Here is a 24,840-nt window from a genome sequence, read left to right as displayed (position 1 = left end):
TCTTTGGTTTCTTAGTCAAAAATCCAGATATTAATTTGTATCACTTAGCAGCCTGGTGTACCAGGAATTCCACCTGAAAACATAAGACCAGCAGACTATGCTGATTAGTTAGATTTTTTTCCATTCAGGGAACACTTCCTGAATGGCCTGCTTCAATTGCAACCATCTATAATTTTGTGATTTTGTTTTTCCAATTCTTTATTCATTTTAAAAACATTTACAATAAGTGTAACAGCATTTATAACATTTTAAACTTAAATACAACACTTAATATTCTATTAAAATCCATATCAGAATTTATCCCCCCCTAATCAATAACATTATTTAAATTCAAGAAAACCTACTATAAACCCCATTCCTATATACCTTATTTAATATTAAAATCAAAAAACCCTTCAACCCCTACCCTATCCTGGATGTACATTTTTAAGGGGAAAAATAATATTCATTCATTACAATAGTTTGTTAATGGCTCCCAAATCTCCTGAAATTTTTTAAAATTCCCCTGCTGTGTGATTATTGTCCTTTCCATTTTATAAATGTGACATAAAGAGTTCTACCAGAAACTGTAATTAAGTCTCTTCCAGTTTTTCCAATTACTCATAATCTGTGTATGGCAACCCCTGTTATAATAAGTAGAAGCCTGTTATTCTTAGATGATATTTGGCTCTTAGCCCTCATTGACATGCCAAACAGCACAGTATCATACAATAATGCCACTGGATTTTCCAACATACAATTTATTTGACCCCATATTGATTTCCAAAAAGCAAAAATCAATGGACAATAGAATAACAAATGATCTAATGTCCCAGCTTCGAGATGGCAGTGCCAGCATCTATTTGACTTAGAGCTATTTAACTTCTGTAAACGAACTGGGGTCCAAAATGCTCTATGTAACAGAAAAAAAGCAAAGTTGTCTCATAGAGGCAGACACTGTACACCTCATCCTCCAAGACCATTGAGACACAGTAATTTGATGCTTAATCTCAATGCTCCAAATGTCCCGAAGACCAGTCTTTGGTTTCTTTTTCATAAATCCAGATATTAATTTGTACCACTGAGCAGCCTGGTGTCCCAGAAAATCCACCTGAAAACACAAGAATGGTAAACTATACTGATTACTAAAATTTTTCCATTCAGGGAACCCTACCTGAATGGCCTGCTTCAATTGTAACCACTTATAATTTTGTGATTTATTAAGACCATATTTGTGTTGCAATTGTCAAAAATCAAGCAGCTTACCATTAGAAATAACATCATCTAAAGTGCGTATATCTGTCTTCATCCAATATTTCCAGATGACCTTAAATCCGCCAATTTGAATCTTGGAGTTTAGCCATTGATTTAAGTATTGAAATAGGTGTTAAGTTATTAACATATCTTAAGGTTTTCCATGTATCTACTAATATTCTATTTTCTTTATATAACCTAGGCATTTTGATACTGAGAACATGACTTAATCTCAGAGGAAACATGAGTTGCCATTCCAACGTCAATCAATCTGGGAACTTTTCCATGAGCTCTGGGAGGATCCAATACATACCTTGACGCATAATATAGGATTAATGATACCTATAAAAATTAGGAAAATTTACCCTACCCTCCGTAATTGGCTTTTGTAAAGATACTAGAGCAATTCTTGCAATTTTACCCAGCCAAATAAATTTTGTAAGAATGCTATTTAATTTTTTATAAAAGAACCCCAGAAAAAAAACTGGCAAAATACCCATTTGGTAACAAACCACAGGCAAAATCATAATTTTAGTAGTTTGAACTCTTCCCCACCAAGACAGATGTAATGGATTCCAATGCTCACACATTTCTGTAATAAAGATTTTTCATTTACTTTCATTGTCTCCTCCAGCGTATTTTTTATCCAAATACCTAGATATTTTATAACTTCTTCCTTCCAAAGAACATAAGAACATAAGAAGTTGCCTCCGCTGAGGCAGACCAGAGGTCCATCTTGCCCAGCGGTCTGCTCCCGCGGCGGCCCATCAGGCCTATTGCCTGAACAGTGGTCTCTGACTAAATTTATAAATTACCTTTAATCCTATCCCTATAACCTACCTCTACTCCTATCTGTACCCCTCAATCCCTTTGTCCTCCAGGTACCTGTCCAGACCTTCTTTGAAGCCCTGTAGCATGCTTCTGCTTATCACATCCTCCTGTAGCACGTTCCATGTATCCACCACCCTCTGGGTGAAAAAGAACTTCCTGGCGTTTGTTCTAAACCTTTCCCCTTTCAATTTCTCTGAGTGCCCCCTTGTTCTTATGGTTCCCCATAATTTGAAAAATCTGTCCCTGTGCACTTTTTCTATGCCCTTCATGATCTTGAAGGTTTCTATCATGTCTCCTCTAAGTCGCCGCTTTTCCAGGGAGAAAAGCCCTAGCTTTTTCAGTCTGTCAGTATATGAGAGGTCCCCCATACCCTTTATTAGCTTAGTTGCTCTTCTCTGGACTCTCTCAAGTACCGCCATATCCTTCTTGAGGTACAGCGACCAGTACTGGACACAGTACTCCAGGTGCGGGCGCACCATTGCACAATACAATAGCAGGATGACTTCCTTCGTCCTGGTCGTGATACCTTTCTTAATGATACCCAACATTTTGTTCGCTTTCCTTGAGGCTGTGGCGCACTGCGCCGACGCCTTCAATGTTGTGTCTACCATCACTCCCAGGTCTCTTTCAAGGTTGCTCACCCCTAGTGGTGATCCCCCCATCTTGTAAGTGAACATCGGGTTCTTTTTCCCTACATGCAAGACCTTGCATTTCAATATGTTGAAGCTCATTTGCCACTTTTTGGCCCACTCTTCCAGCGTTGTCAGATCTTTTTGGAGATCTTCGCAGTCCTCCATGTTTTTGACCCTGCTGTATAGTTTAGTGTCGTCCACAAATTTAATAACCTCACATTTTGTTCCCGCCTCCAGGTCGTTAATAAATATATTGAACAGAAGCGGTCCCAGCACCGACCCCTGCGGAACTCCGCTCGTGACCCATTGCCAATCTGAGTAATGGCCCTTTACTCCAACCCTCTGTTTCCTGCCTGCCAGTCAGTTTTTGATCCATCGGTGGATATCCCCTTGCACCCCGTGGTTCCACAGCTTCTTAAGCAGTCTTTCGTGTGGTACCTTGTCGAAGGCTTTTTGGAAGTCAAGGTAAATGATATCTATGGATTCCCCTTTATCCACCTGGCTGTTTACCCCCTCAAAGAAGTATAATAAGTTCGTGAGGCATGACCTGCCCTTGCAAAAGCCATGCTGGCTCGACTTTAGCTGCCCATTGTTTTCGATGTGCTCCCAGATGCTGTCTTTAATCAGCGCTTCCTATCATCTTTCCCGGGACCGAGGTCAAGCTCACCGGCCTGTAGTTTCCTGGGTCTCCTCTTGAGCCTTTCTTGAAGATGGGCGTGACATTTTCTATTTTCCAGTCCTCTGGAATCTCTCCAGTTTTTAAGAAAGGGAATCCTTTTGTACAATGTACATTTAGTGGAAGAATCTCTGATTTACTCCAATTTATTTTGTATCCTGAAAATTTCCCAAATTTTTCTATCAAATCCAGCAAATGTGGAACGGATGTTTCAGGATTCCTCAAATGAAGCAAAATGTCATCTGAATAAGCAGATACCTTGTATTCCAGACCTGTGTGAGGAATACCCTGGATCTTTTTTGCCTGTTGAATAGCTAATAACAAGGGTTCCAGTACGATGTCAAAAAGCAAAGGAGATAAAGGACATTCTTGTCTAATACCCCGCTGCAAACAGAAACGCTCTGAGAAATTATTATTAATATACAATCTAGCAGCAGGGGAGCTATACAAAGTTTGAATCATTTGTATAAAACCTGAACCAATACCAAACCAATCCATTGCTTGATACATGAAGGTCCATTCCACACAATCAAAGGCCTTCTCTGCATCCAAGGATACAGAGAAGGCCGGATCTTCCATATCTTTTGTTAAATTCAACATGTGAAAAGACAGTCTGGTGTTGTTTGAAGAATATCTCTGAGCAACGAACCCCGTTTGGTGCATACCAGTAATATAAGGGAGAGCCTTTGCCAAGCGTAAAGCCAATAACTTAGCCAGAAGTTTTCCACCTACATTAATTAAAGAAATAGGCCTGTAATTTGAAACCAACATGGGATCTTTATTTGGCTTTGGCAAAACTTAAGGATTCTGCCATAGTACCTGTAATACAACCTTTAGTCAGTTGATCCTGATATAAATTTAACAGAAGTGGTAATAAGGTGCTTTGAAATGATTTATAAAACTCTACAGTAAATCCATCACCGCCTGGAGCGGTTCCAACTCTAAGAGATTTCAATGCTGTTTGCAATTCTTTTATCGATATAAGCTCCTCAAGACTTAATTTTATATGTTCAGGAATTTTTGGCCCCGTAATTAATTTAAAAAATTCTAAACCTTACAATGCAGTACAAACAAATCGATTAACAGTTATATTTGAGTGAGTGAAAAGAATATAATAACACAAAAGCATCAAGTGACTAATATGAAGCAGATGAAAATAAAAAGAGAACAAGGTAAAACATTGGGTAAGAGGAGTGAGACAATATCAAGGAATATAATTAAAATACCCAAATAGAATGAAAAATAAAAAGAGAAGAGAGAGGTTCACTTGGATGTCTAAATCAGCAGATACATGTATATGATCAAGCAGAAATACGGAACACAGTGGGATGTCCATGAGAACATTATTGCTGTTGTCTTCTGATCCCTAAATCATTTTTTGGGATGATATGGAAATTGAGTATAAGACAGTAATGGTGCCCACATCCTTTCAAATCTGCACAGAGCATGCGATCTATCCGCAGCAATACATTCGTATTTGGCTACCAGACAAACAGTATTCCACCAAGTATTATAGTCAGCTGCAGCCAAGTTCTTCAAGTTGGTTAGGATTATTTTGATAGCTACCATTGTTAGTAGATGTAACAGATCATTTTCATCTTGGGATTAGGGCAATTGTTCTTGTTCACTTGCTAGGATGATAATGTTGAAAGAGAGACTGTGTAATGTGGAATATTGAACAAATGTCATGCCAAATGCGTCTCCAGTAATCATATAATAACGGACAATCATACATCATGTGCCGTAAAGAACCAGCATTGTTGCCACATGACCAGCATTTGTCATCAGTGTTAGCATTGAGTTTAGATAAATGTTGTGGGGTCCAATAAGCTCTGTGAAGCAAGAAGAATGTGGTTTGACAATATGCAGCTGATCGACTAATTTTTGAAGCTATGGACCAATTTCTCCAAACATCAGAAGTGATTTCCATGCTCAGTTCTTGATTCCATTTATGTTCGAGATTGATTAAACTCTGTGTTTTTTTGACCTAATCCATTTGTACCATTGAGCCGCTTCTTTATGGTTAGTCGTTAAGGCTGAACAAATAGTTATGATGTCAGAAGTAGCATTGGCCAATTTTGACTTTTTCATCATGGCCTGTAATGAGTGAATTAATTGAAGCCAAGAGTAGTAAGAACTGGGAGGTAGATTATATCGTATTGCAAGAGCATTATATGATAGCCAACCATCTCCATCCTGCAGATGTCTAATCTGCCAAATACCAGCACTACCAATCTTTCCAATCTACCATATCATTTTGAATCTTAATACGTTCATTTCTCCATATTGGAGTATGTGTCGTAGACAGACATGTAATTTTCAATAGTGATTCCACCTCATGTATTACTTGTTTCATTGAAGACAGAATGGGGTCCATTGTCTTCTCTGTTGTAGTGGGTGACGTGAATGGTAAAGAAGGGAGAGAGAATAGCCCATATTTTTCCTCCTCAATGTACCTGCACCAGTTTCCATTGGACTCAGGTCTTTCTCCATACAGAAGCCAGCGAGTGCCTTGTCTCATCAAGAAAGCACAGTGATAATCGTAAAAGCAAGGGAAGTTTACACCACCATCTAGTTTTGGCACTTTCAATTTCTTTAGAGCAATCCTCGGTACCCCTTTATTCCACAGATATTGAGTTAATGTAGTGTCTATTTTTTTATAAAATGACGATGATAGAGAAAACGGGAGCATACTCAAGATATAGTTGATTTTTGGAGTTATCATATTAATGAATTCTAATCTTTCCCACCAGGACAATTTCAGAGGAGTCCATCGAAGTATTAAAGAATTAATGTTTTGCATAATTTATGCTGAACCATTGTCTGCGATATGGAGTTACCAAAATTTATACCTAAATATTTTAGCTTCTTGGGAGACCATTGAAAATTATAATTCTCAACATCAGCTTTCTGCACCAACATATTCAGTGGCATTAGTTCAGTTTTATTTGAATTTAGTTTATAGCCAGACACTTTGGCATATGATTCAATAGCCTCTGTTAAAGACTGCAGTGATTCAGATGTCGTGTATATCAAGACATTGTCAGCATATGCCGAGAATTTCACTTCTACAGGATCCCGTTGAACCCCAACGATTTTAGGATTGTTGGGGATGGATATCAGTAAAGGTTCTGAGGTGGACATCCTTGCCTGGTTCCTCTTGTGGGATGAAATGAAGATGAGGATGAACCATTGATACACACATTTGTAGTGGGAGCGGTATATAATATTTTAATCATATCAATTAATTTCTTGCCAATTCTGAACCAATGCAACGTGTCAAAGATGAAGTTCCATTCTACCCTGTCAAATATTTTTTCTGTGTCTGGTGCCAATACTAGCAGGGGAGTTTGACATTGACAGGCGTGTTGAATCACATTTGCAAACATTCTAGCATTGTCACTGGCAAGCCTGCCTGTTATGAATCCATTCTGTTCTGTTCCTATGAGTGTAGGCAGTATCTCTTATAAGCGAGATGCAAGGATCTTTGCGTATATTTTAGCATCCACATTTATTAGTGACAGTGGTCTGTAGTTAGGGATGAGCAGAGGATCTTTACCTGGCTTAGGTAGGACTATAATGCTAGCCTCCGTGAATGAAGCTGCCACCTGTCCAGAGTCAATCAAGTGATTAAAGAAGGCAAGGAGAGGCTCACTCAGTAGGTCCTGAAAAGTACTGTAAAATTTGGATGTTAGACCGTCTGGCCCTGGTGATTTCTTCTTTGCCATCCCTTTCAGTGACTGATGTATATCCTCCAAGGTGATGGGAGTGAATAAGAGTTCATTATCCTCCTTTGTAATAGTGGGGTGACTTATTTGCTTTCGGAGTAATGTTTCTGTTGCTGATAACATAGTTTCGGAGGAATACAGGTTTTCATAGAATTTCTGAAAGGATTGTGTGATCTTCTTTGGATCAGACGTACTTTTACCGTCTACATCGATAATAGTATGTATGTTAAGCCTCTCCTCTCTTACCTTGAGATAATTGGCTAAGGCATGTCAACTCTTATTGTTGTCGCTGTAATAGTTAGCTGATTGCATAAAAATAGCATTACCCGCCTTTCTACTAAGAAGTAAGTTGTATTTCATTCTCGCTTGATGGAGTTTCTTTAGTGCAGTAATATCCATGGGGTTTCTAATGCTTTTATCGTAGTTACGGTGGTATTGGCAATGAGCTAAGGCAAAAAGAACCTTGCGAGCATTACAGACTGATTGTCAGAGAACCTCTTTTTATTACTTAAGTGCTGATATTTATCATGCTTCAGTTAATCAACAGGGTTGACAAAATTCTGCACAATTTTGTTGAAGCCCACTGCATTGATAAACTGTGTGTTGTGATCTTTAGGAGCTCTTCTTTTTCTTTCAGTGTTTTCTCGATTTTTAGCTCAAGAAGACCAGCTTTTATGGTCACTACTAACATGTCTGAATAACCTTCATCTTCCATAATCAGTAGCTCTTCCACTGATAATGAGGTTCAAAACTGGAAAGGGGTACTTGCCCCACGAATCTCCCCTTTGTGTGTAACATAGTAGAACTGATAAAACTCCCCATCATCATTTGGGAGATAAAATCCTTGAAAAGATAACACACAGTTAACTGTTGATCCTTTCACGTAATTTTCAGGCACAGGTGACCACAGAAATGTGTAATAGTCCCGAGCTGTGCTCCAGCCAACCTTGAAAATGCCAACCCAGTCCTTTTGGTGTGGGTGGATGCACTGGGTCAAAGTGTAATGACACTCAAGAGGAACATGAGGAAGATAACTTTTTGCCACGTTTTGAAAGATCACATGTGCAAAGTTGGAAGTCTACATTGTAAGGGCTGGAGATGGAACCTCTTCCAGTGACATTGTAAACCGTCAAACTCATACCAGAGGTCGTCCACCAACAATCTTGCAGCTTTCCTTCCCCAGTGTCCCACCACCTTTACAAGGTCTTTTTATAATTCGTTCATAAACCAAAAGAATTCACATCAAAAACAAAAATACAATAATCAATAACTAGTGACAATAAATAACTCTGATATAACTAGGTTTTTATGTTTCACTTTTCCAAATTCATGTTACATTTGACAATGTTGATTTAATGACATCTTTTTCGAGTAACAGTGACTCAGTTTTCCTGTTGATTGTATTGGAATTTGCACATATTAAAAATAAAATATAAACTGTGCATTTTTAGAAGTAAAATCATAGAGAATTTATAAATTGTATTGTGTGTTTATTTATTATTTGCCTTATACAAAGCAAAGTAGAAATCAACAAGCATAATAAATGTTATTACAGACATAAAACCATACAAAAATACAATATAAAATATCTAAGAACATAAAATGATTAGAAGCAATTAAACATCAATGTTCATAACATATCTCCTGATATCCACAAACGTAGTCCCTCATTCTTCAACCATATTTCATTTTGCAAAACAGATGGTGTTTAGCAATCTTTTAAACGTTTTCAAATTCCCTTATCATCATATATATTGCAGAAGCCTGTTCCATTCCTCTGGACCAACACAGGAGAACACACCCACCCTTGTTGTTTGCAATTTTAACTCCTTAAATGCATGATATGTGCCTTTTGTCAAAGACGCTCATGGAACACATATTATCTAGTAGTTGGACATTTGGATTGCGGTGCAGGAGAAGGTCTCAGTCATAGATTTGAGACAGATCATTATTTTTCCTTGTACCTCACAGACCCAACTGAAAAGAGGCTCTCCTGGACAGATCAATAGGAATACAGGCATCATAATTTTCTGATTGATCTTGGATAAAAGATAAAGGTCTTCACCAATCAATGTTATATACCCTATTATTGGAGATGTATAGATGCCAAATGCAGCTTTTTTGATATATATTGCTACCTTCTCTCGTGGTTGAAAATTCCCTGAGAAAGAATGGTTTTATCTTACTGGAGTTAATCAGAGTTATTGACATTCTTAAATCCTTCTCTTTAGGAACAGGGAGTGCACATGGAGAAGGTGTACTGCAGCAGCCTAAAAGGGAAGAGGAGGTAGTATTTAAACAAGGTAAGTGCAGTGGGTAGGATGTATGTTCTCTTGAATTTCTGAGCTAAGAGATGGATCAAATAATCACTGTAAGCAGCCACTGGATTAGAGTTCCAATGATACAGATCTAGGAAGTCAGAGAAGGAAATGACACTTGCCAATTCTTTTAGGACCCTTGTTATTTTTGTTGCAATTTCCTGAGTTTCTTTATTTTCCTGGTGCACTAAATTATGCTCAAAGAGGGTGTGCTGGAATATAAGGTGGAGTTCAGGACCACAGAATGGCTGTCATGATTATTTAATCCATCTCTGAAAGTATTTGGGTATTCTTTAGCAATCCTAATATGAAGGTGGTACAGTAATTCTTTAGGTATAGTTTATTTGGTTATAACCCCCCTTTAACAAGGTGGGTTACAATACCACAATCACAGTAAGCATTACAAACAGCCATAAGGCACACATGTTTTATGTTATCATCTTGGTAGAAAAACATTTTGGGCCTGATTCTACAAAGGTCACCAAAAGTTAGGCACCTAGATCGTGCCTAACTAAGTGTTTTAATTGGTTTTAAGTGGCACGATAATTGGTCACACCATTAAAAAACAAAAACACATTTAAAAAATTAAGCGCCCTTCAAGACCAGTACCTGGGTCCATGGTGCCTACCGGCACCTAGTGACACAGAAAGAATACATTACATTACAGTCTTTATTTGTATACTGCCAATACCTCCTGAAGTTCACAGCAGTTTACAAAGTAATCAAAACATGTTTAGGGGCGGTGCTGGACTTTGGCGACACTAGTTACCGCTGGCTGCAATTCTACAAGGACCCTAGGCACCAGAAATATAGGGCCTATAAAACCCTAGCCTACATTTCCAGCACCTGGGGTCCTTGTTAGCCATGTTTGGCACGTGGCAGGTGCCCATTTTACAGGAGCCTGCCGCGTCAGGCGCCACTTACAGAATCAGGCCCTTTGTACAACTCTATGTACTCTACATATCATGAATAATTCAGGAAGTAGTAATCAATTACTGGTCCACAGTCTATGTGGTAATAATAGTGCAATCTAATTATGCTAAATTTTTGTAATATTGCTTTAATTTACTTAATAACACTGCACTATATCTTTTTATACATAGTGAAATAATGAGCTCAGACTGATGGTAAATATTCCATAACCTGCATTTAAGGCTCCTTATACAAAGCCGCGCTAGGGCCTTAATTGCACGGAATAGCGCGCACTAAATTGCCACTCGCACTAGCCGCTACCACCTCCTTTTGAGCAGGCGGTAGATTTTTGGCCAGCGCGCGCTATAGCTAATCCAGTGCGTGCGCTAAAACGCTTAGCGCACCTTTGTAAAATTGAATTTGTTTCAACCCACATTAATAATAATACATATTAAGTTGTGTATTAGAGCTGTGCAGTAACATAATTTTGCATTCAGTTCTGAAACCCAATTGTATGCAAATATGATTTGCACGTAGAAAATGTGCACAAACATGGGAGAACACAAGGTCATCATGGAGACTAACACATAGGCATGTGTTTGAAGAACCAGTGTTTCAAACCCAAAATATTGTATTGGCACTTGGAACTGTTTATGCATACTTTATGTGCATGCTTGGAGTGCTATTCTGGACAAAAATATTATCTATATGGTATCATTTTAATTTCTGCTCTTAAGCGCTTTACTTTTAATTTCACAGCTGCAGCACTTCCCTGTTAACCCTGCAATTGGTGAGACAATCACCTCAGCTCCTCATCCCACTTCCATTTTATTAAATTGACCCATCCCTTTCAACAAAGCAAGAACAGATTTTGAGTCTTTCATACTCTCGTATGAGGAAAGACTAAAAAGGTTAGGGCTCTTCAGCTTGAAAAAGAGAAGACTGAGAGGAGATATGATTGAAGTCTACAAAATCCTGAGTGGAGTAGAACGAGTACAAGTGGATTGATTTTTCACTCCATCAATAATTACAAAGACTAGAGGACATTCAATGAAACTGCAGGGAAATACTTTTAAAACCAAAAGGAGGAAATATTTTTTCACTCAGAGAATAGTTACGCTCTGGAACGGGTTGCCGGAGATTGTGGTAAAAGTGGATAGTGTAGCTGGTTTTAAGAAAGGTTTGGACAAATTCCTGGAGGAAAAGTCCATAGTCTGTTATTAAGACATGGGGGAAGCCTCTGCTTGCCCTGGATCAGTAGCATGGAATGTTGCTACTCTTTGGATTTTGGACAGGTACTAGTGACTTGGATTGGCCACCATGAGAACGGGCTAATGGGCTTGATGGACCATTGGTCTGACCCAGTAAGGCTATTCTTATGTTCTTAAAAAGAGAAAAAACATGCATGAAACCTTATTACTAATGCTAGCTGTAACAAAACAAGCTAACTTTTATTACCACTTATCAGACCACATGTTAAGCCCTGGCATTAGAAATTGCACTTGACTTCGGGTCTTTGCATCTAGGTTTAATAGCTAATATCTTCATTTAGGTCCCTTTTTACTAAGCTCTGCAGCAAATGCACTGATACCCATTCAATTCTTATGGGTGTTGTAGCATTTACTGTGCCGGTCTGTGCTGTCGGGCTTAGTAAAATGGGGAAGGGGGGTATTGAATATGCAGTTTGCTGATGTGTATGCAAATCTTTACATGCAGGTTTATTGAGTGTAAACTCTTTTCTGAATAGGACAAACATAATTACACAGAAGACTGTGTGCAGAACCCACACTAAGCATGGCACTAAAGCCTCCTGCGCTCTGTTGATCTCTGAGAGAAAAAGGGAAAGGATAGCTGCTACAAAGCAAAATAGACCTCTCGATAGGTGCTATATTACTTTCACTTCTATTAGTTTAGGGCTCCTTTTACAAAGCCGTGCTAGGGCCTTAACATGCAGAATAGTGCATGCTAGCCGCTACCCCTCCTTTTGAGCAGGCTGTAGATTTTCAGCTAGCGCGCTCTATAGCTAATCCAGTGCGTGCACTAAAACGCTTAGCGCACCTTCGTAAAAGGAGCCCTTGGTATATTATACTTTAGTCCCAAAATATTTTGTTCTAAGGCTGTGCCTTAAAGTACATTTGAGTGAAGCTGTAAAAGATCTTTTGTGAGACCAATAGATAACATCAAGGTAGTCTGCTTTGCAGAGAAGCCACTAGTTGGTAATGCAACCTTAGCAGACATAGTGTTTCTATGGAAACCAAGGCAGGCTGATGCTTTCCTTTTTAAGCTTATTTCTTTCCTGAATAAGATATCAAAACCCAAGGGAGATGAGTTGTGCCAATGTTCTGTGCTTAAATGTCAGGTTAAAAAAATTAAAAAAGCTGATTTGTTGAGCATTCTTGTTTTATACCTGATGAACAAAATACTATGTACATTAAAATGATATTTTCTTTAAGGTTTTTTAGCTGATGTTCACAGTATAGTGATTTCTTATGCTCTCTGGCAGGGGAGCCACTCATTTGGAATATATCAGCAATTCAGCTTTATTGTATAGAAAACTCGTTACAAGATCCCTCCACTTTATGGCTCTTCTGAACTTGCAGTATAATTGTTTCCTTACCTTCCTTTCAAATTGGCTTTATGTCTCTTCCAGGGGCCAGAGCAATTATTCAAAAAAGTGAAACGTACAGGTGGTTTTGCATTGTGATATCCTCTTCAATTTACTGGCTGAAGCCTCATTTACATGAGAATGGAATGTGAGGCAGTGCTTTCTTGATGAAGCGAGTCAGAGACACACAGTAGATAAGAACCATAAAGCCTATCTATTATGCCCAATTTACTTCCAGGTACATACTGTAGATCAGTGTTCTTCAACCTTTTGACACCTATGGACCGGCAGAAATAAAATAATTATTTTGTGGACCGGCACCAGTCTGCGGACCGGCAGTTGAAGAACACTGGGTTAAGTCGTGCCCATCTCCACTCAATCTCCGCCCCAGACCCTGTCTCCATAATAGTACTAATTGTAACACCATTTTTTCCATCCATTTTTCATATATACACACATACAATATAATTGTATTAACAACACATAATGGTTAACCACAAAATTAAAATACACAAAGCACACTGTATGCTTTTTAACATTGATTCCTACCAGAAAACAGATAACCTCATGCAAATGCAGGACCAAAAACTAAAAGTACTAATATTTAAAAACAAACCCTAAGATGCAAGACTCTGCAAGCAGTACAACCTCAGAGGAAAAGAAACAAATGCATTTCTTCCTAAACAGACAAATCAATCATTAAATAAAAAAAATAAAAGCATTTCCCCTACCGTTGTTGTCTCTCTCCCTCCATGTGCCTTGCCTTCTGACCTGCCCCCCGGTGTTATCTTTGGGCCAAGTCCACTGTGAGATCAACGCAGCGTCTTCGGGCTGGCTCCCTGAGTGCTGCATTGCACAAAGCTGTGGGCAGCGCGCGTCCCGCACCTCATCTGAAAGCCTTCCCTCTGACATTGTGACATCAGAGAGAAGGCTTCCAGTTCAGGCAAAGGCTGCGCGTAGGAGCCTTTTCCCATGGCTTTGTGCACTGCAGCACTCAGAGAGCTGGCCCGAAGATGCTGCATTGATCGCACCATAGACCGGCAGCTGATGAACGCTGTCTTGGGCCAGATGGACGTGCCGGCCCTGTGGATCGGCAGAAAATTTCTGCGGACCGGCACCGGTCAACACTTATTGGCTATTCCCTCACTGAAAGTTATCAATACGAGGCGTCACACCATTTTTTCAATAACAGCACCCCAATCTTGGAATGATCTCCCACTATTTATTAGAGAGGAAAAGCACTTAGATAAATTCAAATCCAAACTTAAGAGTTTCCTTTTTATAGATGCTTTTAATGAATAGATCACAAAGACTCGCTTTCTTTTTTCTTTCAACTTTGTATATTATTATAAACTTTACCTGTTGCCCTTCCTATTGTTCTTTCCTTAAACGTTATTAAATTAATATTGATTGTAACCCATTAATAATTTTCCCTTTGCCTCGATATTATACGTATAAGTTAAACTATGTATAGAAATGTTTGTAGTCAGTATTTTAATTTGATTTGAATATTGTCTGTTTGTTCTGTTCCCTATATTTGATTATTTATGTATACTGTACATCGCCTAGAAATTGTGATAGGCGATTAATCAAATTATTTAATAAACTTAGAAACTTGGAAACTTGGTCCCCGGACCGGCGGTTGAAGAACACTGCTGTAGATCACGGTTGATCGATCTCTAGCTTTTAATTTGCTTCTTCTCCTCTTTTCGGCCCATGTAACATAATAATTTAGTAAATGAAAGCAAATAAATACCTGAGCATTCCATCCAGTCTGCCCTGTAATTACATGCCATTATCATTTCATGATTAAATTAAAATATCATTTGTTTTTTTGTGATTTTTGGGCCATAGACCTTAGAAGTCTACCTAGTATTGTCCTTAAGTTCTAACTACTGGAGTTGCCGTTGAAGCTCACTCCAGTCTGTCCAAACCATCTCCTTTGCAGGATTCAGATTGTGAAAGCTTACCCATTCATATTCTAATTAGAGATCCTCTGTGTTCATCCCACACTTTTTTGAATTCTATCACCATTTTCCTCTCCACCACCTCCCTCAGGAGGGCATTCCAAGCATCCAGCACCCTGTCTGTGAAAAAGAATTTCTTAACATTACTCTTAAGTCTACCACCCCTCATCCTCAATTTATGTCCTTTAGTTTTACCAATTTCCTTTCTCTGGAAAAGATTTGGTCCTATATTAATACCTTTCAAATATTTAAATGTCTGTATCATATCACCTCTGTCCTTCCTCTCCTCCCGAGTATACATGTTGTGGTCCTCTAGTCTCTCCTTGTACTTTTGTGGTGCAAATCCCCTACCATTTTCATTGCTTTCCTCTGGACCACTTCAACTCTTCTTATATCCTTGGCCAGATTCGGCCTCTGAAAACAAACACAATACTCCGTGGGGCCTCACGGATGACCTGGACAGGGTCTTCAACACCTCCTTTCTTCTGCTGGTTACATGGCTCTCTAAACAGTCTAGCATCTTTCTGGCTACAGCCACCACTTTGCCACAATGCTTTGTTGCTTTCAGATCCTCAGACACTTATCTTAAGATTCCTCTCCCCATCCATGCATATCAGCCTCTCGCCTTCTAGCACATACATCTCCCTTGGATTTCTACTCTTTTAATACATCACTTTGTACTTCTTTGCATTGAATTTTAGTTGCAAGACGTTAGAACATAAGAATTTCTGTTGCTGGGTCAGACCAGTGGTCCATCATGCCCAGCAGTCCGCTCCCGCAATGACCCTTAGGTCTAAGACCAATGGCCTAATTGAGTCTAGCCTTACCTGCGTACGTTCTGGTTCAGCAGGAACTTGTCTAACTTTGTCTTGAATCCCTGGATGGTGCTTCTCCCTATAACGTCCTCTGGAAGAGCATTTCAGATTTCTACCACTCTCTAGGTAAAGAAGAACTTCCTTACATTTGTATGAAATCTATCCCCTTTTAACTTTAGATAGTGCCCTCTCGTTCTTTCTACCTTGGAGAGGGTAAACAACCTGTCTTTATCTACTAAGTCTATTCCTTTCATTATCTTGAATGTTTCGATCATGTCCCCTTTCAGTCTCCTCTTTTCAAGGGAAAAGAGGCCCAGTTTCTCTAATCTCTCACTGTACGGCAACTCCTCCAGTCCCTTAACCATTTTAGTCGCTCTTTGGACCCTTTTGAGTAGTATCGTGTCCTTCTTCATGTACGGCGACCAGTGCTGGATGCAGTATTTCAGGTGGGGGCATACCATGGCTCAATACAGCAGCATGATAACCTTCTACGAACTGTTTGTGATCCCCTTCTTAATCATTCCTAGCATTCTATTTGCCTTTTTTGCTGCCGCCGCACATTGCATAGATGGCTTCATTGACTTGTCTACCAGTACTCCCAAGTCTTTTTCCGGGGGAGTCTCTCCGATTACTGCACTGGACATCCTGTATTCGTGTATAAGATTTTTTATACCGACATGCATCACCTTATACTTATCCATGTTAAACCTCATTTGCCATATTGCGGCCCATTTCTCGAGCGTGTTTATGTCACGTTGCTGGTCTTCGCAATCCTTCTGCGTCTTCACTACTCTGAATAACTTTGTATCGTCTGCAAATTTAATCACCTCGTTCGTCGTACCAATTTCCAGGTTGTTTATAAATATGTTGAAGAGCACGGGTCCTAGCACTGAACCCTGCGGCACTCCACTCGTGACGCTTTTCCAGTCCAAGTATTGTCCATTTACCCCCCCACTCTATGTTTCCTATCTGCCAACCAGTTTTTAATCCATGTGAGTATTTCACCCTCGATTCCATGGCTCAGAGTTTTTGGAAGTAGTTGTTCATGTGGGACCTAGTCGAATGCCTTCTGAAAATCCAGATATATAATGCCAAATGGGTCACCCTTGTCTATCTGCCTGTTTACTCTCTCAAAGAAGTGCAGTAAGTTCATCAAGCAAGTTCTTCCTTTGCTGAAACCGTGCTGGCTAGTCCTCATCAGATTGTATCCGTCGAGATGATCAATGATGCAGTCCTTTATCAGTGCCTCTACCATCTTTCCCGGTACCGAGGTCAGACTCATCAGTCTGTAGTTTCCTGGATCTCCCCTCGAATCTTTCTTGAAGATCGGCGTGACATTCGCCACTTTCCAGTCTTCCGGAATCATTCCTGATTTGATCGACAGATTGGCTATTAGTTTGAGCAGTTCAGCTATAACCCCTTTCAGTTCCTTGATTACCCTTGGATGGATGACGTCCGGTCCCAGAGATTTATCGGTTTTAAGCCTATAAATCTGCCTGCATTCCTCTTCTAGACTGACCGTCAACCCTGTCAGTTTCCCTTCTTCGTTTCCTGCGTATAGCCATCCTTCTAAATTTTGCAGATACTTTTTAATATTTTCCACTCTCTCCGAGGTGTCCACTCTGTTACAAACTTGGTATCATCCACAAATAGGCAAACCTTTCCTTCTAACCCTTCGGCAATATCACTCACAAACATATCGAACAGAATTGGCCCCAGTATTGATCCTTAAGGCACTCCTCTACTCACCTTTCATTCCTTTAACCACCACCATCTGACATCTGTCTGACAACCAGTTTCTAATCCAGTTCACTACTTTGGGTCCTAACTTCAACCGGTCAAGTTTATTCAAGAGCATCCTATGAGGAACCGTGTCAAAGACTTTGCTGAAATCTAAGTAAATTATATCTAGTGCAATTCCTTGATCTAATTCTCTGGTTACCAAGTCAAAGAATTCAATCAGATTTGTTTGATACGATTTAGCTTTAGTAAAGCCATGTTGTCTCGGATCTTGCAACCCATTAGATTCTAGAAATTTCACTATCCTTTCCTTCAGCAGTGCTTCCATTATGTTTCCAGTAACCAAAGTGAGGCTTACTGGCCTGTAGTTTCCTTCTTCATCTCTTCATTGTGAATAGGAACCACATACGATCTTCTCTAGTCCCACAGAACCATGCCCATGTCCAGGGATTTATTGAACCAGTCTTTAAGTGGAACAGCCAGAACCTCTCTGAGCTCTCTCAGTATCCTGGGATGGATGCCGTATTGTCCCATGGCTTTGTCCACCTTCAGTTTTTCAAGTTGTTCATAAACACTTTCTTATGTGAATAGCACGGTATCTACGCCATTCTCACATGTAATATTGCCAGCCAATTGCAATTTTCCAGGATTTTCTTCTGTGAATACAAAACAGAAGTATATGTTGAGTACATTTTCATTTTCCTCATCATTCTCCACATAGCGGTTCCTAGCTTCTTTCAGTCTTGTAATTCAATTTTTCATCTTCCTTCTTTCACTAATAAACCTGAAAACATTTTTGTCTCGCCTTTTTTATATTTCTAGCCATTTGCTCTTCTGCTTGAGCTTTCATCAGACATATCTCTCTTGGCTTCTTTCATTTTCATCCAGTATTCCTCTTTGTGCTCCTTTTCTTGAGTATTTTTATATTTCATGAACGCAGACTCTTTTGCCTTTATTTTCTCCATCACTAGTTTGGAGAACCGGTTTCCTTTTCCTCTTGTTTTTATTTATTTTCCTCACATAAAGGTTAGTAACCATTTTTTTTTTTTTTTTTTGCTTCTTTCAGCTTGGAGTAGTTTTTCCACTTCTCTTATGTCCTCTCATCCTAAGAGCTCTTTCTTCAGATACTCCTCCATTTTACTGAAGCCAACACATTTGAAATTCAGATCTTTGATTTTTGTGTCAACACGTGTGAAATCCAGGACTTTTTTTTTTAAATCATGTTTATTGAGGTCCACCAAAGTAACAAAGGGCATACAAGAAATACAAATGCAACCGGTAAATACAGATGCAAACAAATAAAAGCAGCTGGGAAGAGTACAAAAAACAGTACAGGACAAGCAGCCGCACCGGTGCCTACCTGGGTGGTAGTGATCATCAAATGATTTGGTTTGATATAACAACTAAAGTAGAGAATGGCTGGTGTGGGTGATGTCACTCTCTACTTTAGTTGTTATATCAAACCAAACCATTTGATGATCACTACCACCCAGGTAGGCACCCACTCGGACATTAGAGACACTTTCCCCATTTGTGAGCACCAGATCCAGTATCTCTTTTTCCCTCATTGGTTCTGTCACCATTTGCCTTGAAGGGCATCCATTATTTCCCTAATTTTTTCCGATTCCGCAGATGAAACTTTCCAATCCTCATCCGGCAGGTTAATATCACCCAATAACAGCACCTCTCCTTTCTTCCCCAGTTTTCAGATATCTGCAACAAGATCTTTATCAAATTGCTGCGACTGAATTAGAGGTCTATAGAGAACACCCAATTAAATAGACGTTCCATTTTCTCTTTTCATAGCTATTTATATCTCTTCCTCCTTTCTTCAGGCCCCCTGCATTTCATGTGTAAGCAATTTTTATTTTCAATATTAGAGGCAACCAACAAAGTACAATCAACAAAGAAGAAACACCCATCAGGAAGCAAATACAAAGCGCAATCAACTGTGAAGAAATTCCCAACAGGAAGCAAAGTACAAATCAACTACCCCCCCCCCCCCCCTCCTCCATGTCATCCTACACAAGACAAATCATGTGGCAGTGGGTTTGGACTCTGATAACACACTGTCGAAAATGAAACCCCATCTCCAACCCCCCCAGCCCAGTAGGAAGGAAAAAGAAAAGAAACAAAAGAGAGAAGAAGAAGAAAAAAAGAGAGACCAGTACACACCAAACCAAGAAAGAGGAAAAAAAGAAAAATAAGAATTTGTCCTTTCACATACCCCGGACTCCCCCACGCTGACCACACCCTGAGCTCCAGCCCAGACAGGGTCAAAAGGAGTTCAAAATATCACTCCGGGCTCTTGGCGACAAAGATTGGATATAGGGTTCTCAAATCTGAAGAAATATCCGTTTTTGACGCTGGCTGTGACAGGCCACCCTCCATTTCATCAGCAGCAGAGGCTTCCTTCATTTCAATCACTTGAATATTGGTCTTTACGTAGAGAGCTACTCCTCCACCTTTTTGATCATCTCTGACCTTCCTAAAAAGATTATGGCCCAATATGTTTATGTCCCATCAATGAGAGTCACTGAACGATGTTTCTGTGATTACTACAATATGACGCATTGTCACATGCCCCGTGGCACAAGCGCAAGCCCTTTGTATTCTATGGTGTCTTTTTTTTTTATTCTTTATTGATTTCCCATACTTCAATAGGGTGTCAGGTCAAAAGCGCGCCGGGACAAAGGCGTGCCCAGACAATTGAGCGCAGCGCACGCCGCCACACCGCTCTAAATTACTGTTTTTAGCGCTCCGACGGGGGGGTGTGGGGGGGAACCCCCCACTTTACTTAATAGAGATCGCGCCGCATTGTGGGGGGTGTGGGGGGTTGTAACCCCCCACATTTTACTGAAAACTTCACTTTTTCCCTGTTTTTAGGGAAAAAGTTCAGTTTACAGTAAAATGTGGAGGGTTACAACCCCCCAAGCCCCCCCATAACGCCGGCGCGATGTCTATTAAGTAAACTGGGGGGGTTCCCCAACAAAACCCCCCGTCGGAGCCCCTAAAAACTGTAATTTAGAGCGGTGCGGCGGCGCGCACTGCGCTCAATTGTCGGCGCGCGCTTTTGTCTTTCGCGCCGTTGTCTATGAACCCTTCAATAGTGCAATACATGAATATATAACATATAATACACCAATATAATACACCAATATAATACATAACCAATCATTTTCTTCCCCCACCCACCCCAAGTGTAAATACTCTAAGGTCAAAATAGGACAGAAATATCCCCCCTCCCCCACCCTTCCTTGGATGTGTATGAAACTAAACAAAAACTGACTTATAATCAAAGACCTGCTATATTGAAGTAATTAGAACTGTCTAACCTGTGTAACCTAACCGGGGTCCAAAAAGATCTTTGTAACAAGAAAAAACATGTTTGTCTCATAGATGCTGATGCTGTACATCTCATTCTCCAAGTCCAAATAAGTGGCCATCGAGATGCAGAAATATACTGCTTTATCTCAATACTCCAAATTAGAGAGTTGCGCGGGGACAGAAATCCCACCTGTCCCCGCAAAATCCCACCTGTCCCCGCAAAATCCCACCCATCCCCACCCGTCCCCGTGAGGAAACCCTCTATCCCAACCAGTCCCCGCGAGGAATCCCTCCGTCCCCACCTGTCCCTATAAACTGCAGAATAGTTATTTCATTTAATTATGCTACTGAATTAAAGGCTCTAGTAGAGATCCATTTACAAATAAACAAAGAGACTTTATTAATTTGGAAATATTAATTGGGAAGAATACATACTTTGTAAATGGGTTTCTACCAGAGCCTCTAATGTAAATATAAGAACATAAAAACATAAGCAGTGCAAGCAGGCAGAAGGGGGAGACAGAAGAGGAAAGTAAAAGCCAGAAAGGAGCCAGGAGAGGAGGCAAAGAGGAGCAGCAAGCCAGGGGCAGCGGCGAGAGTAAGCTCCACCCCCCCCCCCCCCCACTGATGAGAACCCCCAAGCTGTCAGCTGAGGACTTCCTTTGCAGTTGGCCGGGGGGTCCTTTTTGCCAAGCTTGGCAGGCAGCAGTAGCGTCCCTGAGTCATAGATGCTGGCACCTCAGTGGCTCATGGATGTTGCCAGCGACTGCTGTGCTTGGTGGAGGTGAGTTCTTGCTGTCTCTAGATGAGGTCCTCTGCTGGCGGTTCTTGGGGATCCCCACCAGTTACAGCAAGGGTCAGCAAGTACTTCAACACTGTAGAAATAAAACCAGAAATGCATTTCCTTTTCTTTTGAACACAATACAAAGACATCTGCTATATACATTTCCCAAAGCTAACATATTTTAGTCAATAAATTCTGTTTTTTATCTTTGTGTCTGGAGACTTATTTTTCCATAAAGTTGGTCCCAGTTTCTTTTTTCCGCTTTCCCATCTTCTGTAAATTCTTCTATTGCTATCCATTGGTTCCTCCTACCATGGTCCAGCATTTATCCTTTTCTCATCTTTCTTGCCTGCCCACCAGCCCCATGCCCAGCATTTCTCCTATCACCCCTCTCCTGCACCATGCCACATCTCTCCCTCCATTCCCTTCACCACTATGTCCAACATTCCTCCCTCTTGTATTCATTTCAATCTGTCCCACTGTTCCCTTTCCACCACAGTATTTCTCCCTCTCATCTGTACCTCACTCCCTCCCTATGACCAAAAATTTTCCTTTCTTCCATTCCCGTGTACACAACCATCTCTTTCCCTCCCTTCCTGTCTCCCAAGTTCATGCCTTCTGTGTCCAAAAACGCATTCCCTCCCCTACCTCAGCATCTCTTTCCCTCCCTTCTTCCATCCTCTTTCCCAAGTTCATGCTTTATGTCCAAAATGCACTCCCTCCCCCACCTCAGCATCTCTTTCCCTCCCTTCTTCCATCCTCTTTCCCAAGTTCATGCCTTGTGTCCAAAAACGCACTCCCTCCCCCCTTTTGTATTCTATGTTTGCCTCCCAGCCCTCATCTGCAAGCAAATTACCAGCAACTTTCTCAGCCAAATGGAGCTCAAGCCGCGAGGCTCATCTTCTATTTCCTGACTGCACTGCCCCAGCACACATAGCCAACCGGAATTCTTCCCCGATGTCAGCGCTGACGTCGGAGGGAGGGAGGGCTTTGCTTAAGCTCTCCCTCCGACGTCAGCGCTGACATCAGGGAAGACTTCCGGTCTGCTATGTGTGCTGTGGCAGGGCAGGTAGGAAAAAGAAGATGAGCCTTGTGGCTCGAGTTGCATCGAACCCCGAGGGATCCCCGCAACCCTAGGAGGCGTCCCCATGGGATCCCCACGACCCTGGGGGCGTCCCCGCGGGATTCCCGTCGTCCCCATTCCCGTGCAATTCTCTACTCCAAATGTCTCGACTATTTTTTGTTTTTTATTTAAGAGATCAGATATTAATTTATACTACCGGGCGGCCTTATGCCCCAGCAAATCTGTCTGGAAGCATAGGATCGGCAAGCTATAATAATTTTTAAGATTCTGCCAATCAGGGAACCCACTCTGAATGGCCTGCTTCAACTGCAACCATCTATAATTTTGAGATTTTGAAATACCAAATGATTGTTGCAGCCGTGAAAAATCAAGCAGTTTCCCATTAGATATAACATCATCTAATGTACGAATGCCTGCCTGCATCCAATGCTTCCAGAAGATCCCAGACCTGCCTATTTGAATCTTGGAGTTTAGCCATAGGGATTGATAAGTGAATTTCTCTACTGGAAGATCTGCCAATTTATTAATAAATTTCAAAGTTTTCCAAGTATCAGATAAAATACTATTGTCCTTGACATATCTAGGTTACTTGATACTCAACACATGGTGTCTTGAGCATCCCCAGTATCAAAAATGCCAACTTCATTACTTCTTCAGTCACTGCCCTTAGACACAATAGGTCTGGGTAATTTAGAGGTGATGTGGGAGGCAGATTGAATATCAGGCATGCTGAAGCAACCGGGAATTTTGATATTTATTTCCAGCACCATAAACTTTAAAGAGAAATCTTCTTGCTCTAGTAACTCAGTTTGCCAACGATATGATATTATCAGTAAACAACTGTTACCAGGGAGTTAATGGAGTTGAAACTTGCAAGCCATTGAGAAGGTTTATTTTCAATTTTATTTATTACCATAGGGAAGTACTTTTTTAAAAAAAGTATGTAAGCATTGTCATACTGGGTCTAACTGAAGGTCAATTAAGCCTAGTATCCTCTTTCCAGCAATGGCCAATCCATGTTAAAAGTACCTGATACGATTCCAAAAAAGTAAAATAGATCTTTTGTTGCTTATCCCAGAAATAAGCGGTAGATTTTCCAAATAAACCCTAATAATGATTTATGGACTTTTAGGAACTTGTTCTAACCTTTTTAAATCCCTGCTATGCTAATCTGTTTTTAATCCCTGCTATGCTAATCTCTCCATGGTTTAATTCCACATTGAGCGAAAATATATTTCCTCTGTTTTGTTATAAATATACTACTTAGTAGTATCATTGAGGTCCCCCTGTGTATTTGAAAAGAGCAATTCACAGCTACCTGAGCTAACGGTTCTACTTCACTCATGATCTTATAGCCCTCTGTCATAGTTCCCTAAGCAGGTTGCTGAGCAAGATGAGTTCTATAGGATTGGGCGACACATTGACGAAATGGGTTGGGAACTGGCTTGGAGGTAGGCTTCAGAGGGTGGTGGTGAACGGCACCCCCTCCGAAACGACGGAGGTGATCAGTGGAGTGCCGCAGGGCTCGGTCCTGGGCCGAAAACTATTCAACATCTTTATAAGAGACTTGGCTGAAGGGCTGCGAGGCAAAATAACATTATTCACCGATGACGCCAAACTAAGCAACATAGTGGGCAAAAGCATAACAGACATAAATTTAATGCCCAACAACATGATGCACGACCTACTCCTACTGGAGCACTGGTCTAGGTCCTGGCAACTCAGCTTCAATGCCAAAAAATGCAAAGTCATGCACCTGGGCAGCCAAAATCTATGCAAGACTTACACCCTTAATGGTGAGATCCTGACAAGAACTGAAGCAGAACGAGACTTAGAAGTGATCATCAGTGAGAACATGAAGACTGCCAATTAAGTGGAACAAGCTTCATCCAAGGCAAGGCAAATCATAGGTTGCATACGCAGGAGTTTCGTCAGCCGTAAGCCTGAAGTCATTATGCCATTATATAGATCCATGGTGAGACCCCACCTGGAGTACTGTGTGCAATTCTGGAGGCCGCATTACCGTAAGGATGTGCTGAGACTGGAGTCGATCCAGAGAATGGCCACCCGGATGGTCTCGGGACTCAAGGATCTCCCGTACGAGGAACGGCTGGATAAATTACTGCTGTACTCACTCGAGAAACGCAGAGAGAGGGGTGACATGATCGAGATATTCAAGTATCTCACG

The 24,840-nt window shown here is 40.7% G+C and overlaps 1 protein-coding gene across 5 annotated transcripts in view; it reads left to right on the top strand.

Annotated features, from left to right (window-relative positions):
• Positions 1 to 24,840, top strand: part of PAM (peptidylglycine alpha-amidating monooxygenase) — a 616,313-nt gene that overhangs the window by 387,470 nt on the left and 204,003 nt on the right. For all 5 annotated transcript variants that reach the window (XM_033929183.1, XM_033929181.1, XM_033929180.1 and 2 more), the window contains one exon: positions 9,332 to 9,403. In XM_033929183.1, the coding sequence (XP_033785074.1) occupies positions 9,332 to 9,403 (72 nt within the window). The remainder of the gene's footprint in view (positions 1 to 9,331; positions 9,404 to 24,840) is intronic.

This window comes from Geotrypetes seraphini, chromosome 1 (assembly GCF_902459505.1).
Source record: "Geotrypetes seraphini chromosome 1, aGeoSer1.1, whole genome shotgun sequence".
NCBI lineage: Eukaryota > Metazoa > Chordata > Amphibia > Gymnophiona > Dermophiidae > Geotrypetes > Geotrypetes seraphini.
Note: the sequence above shows the minus strand (reverse complement) of the source record. Positions and strands in the feature narration are given on the sequence as shown.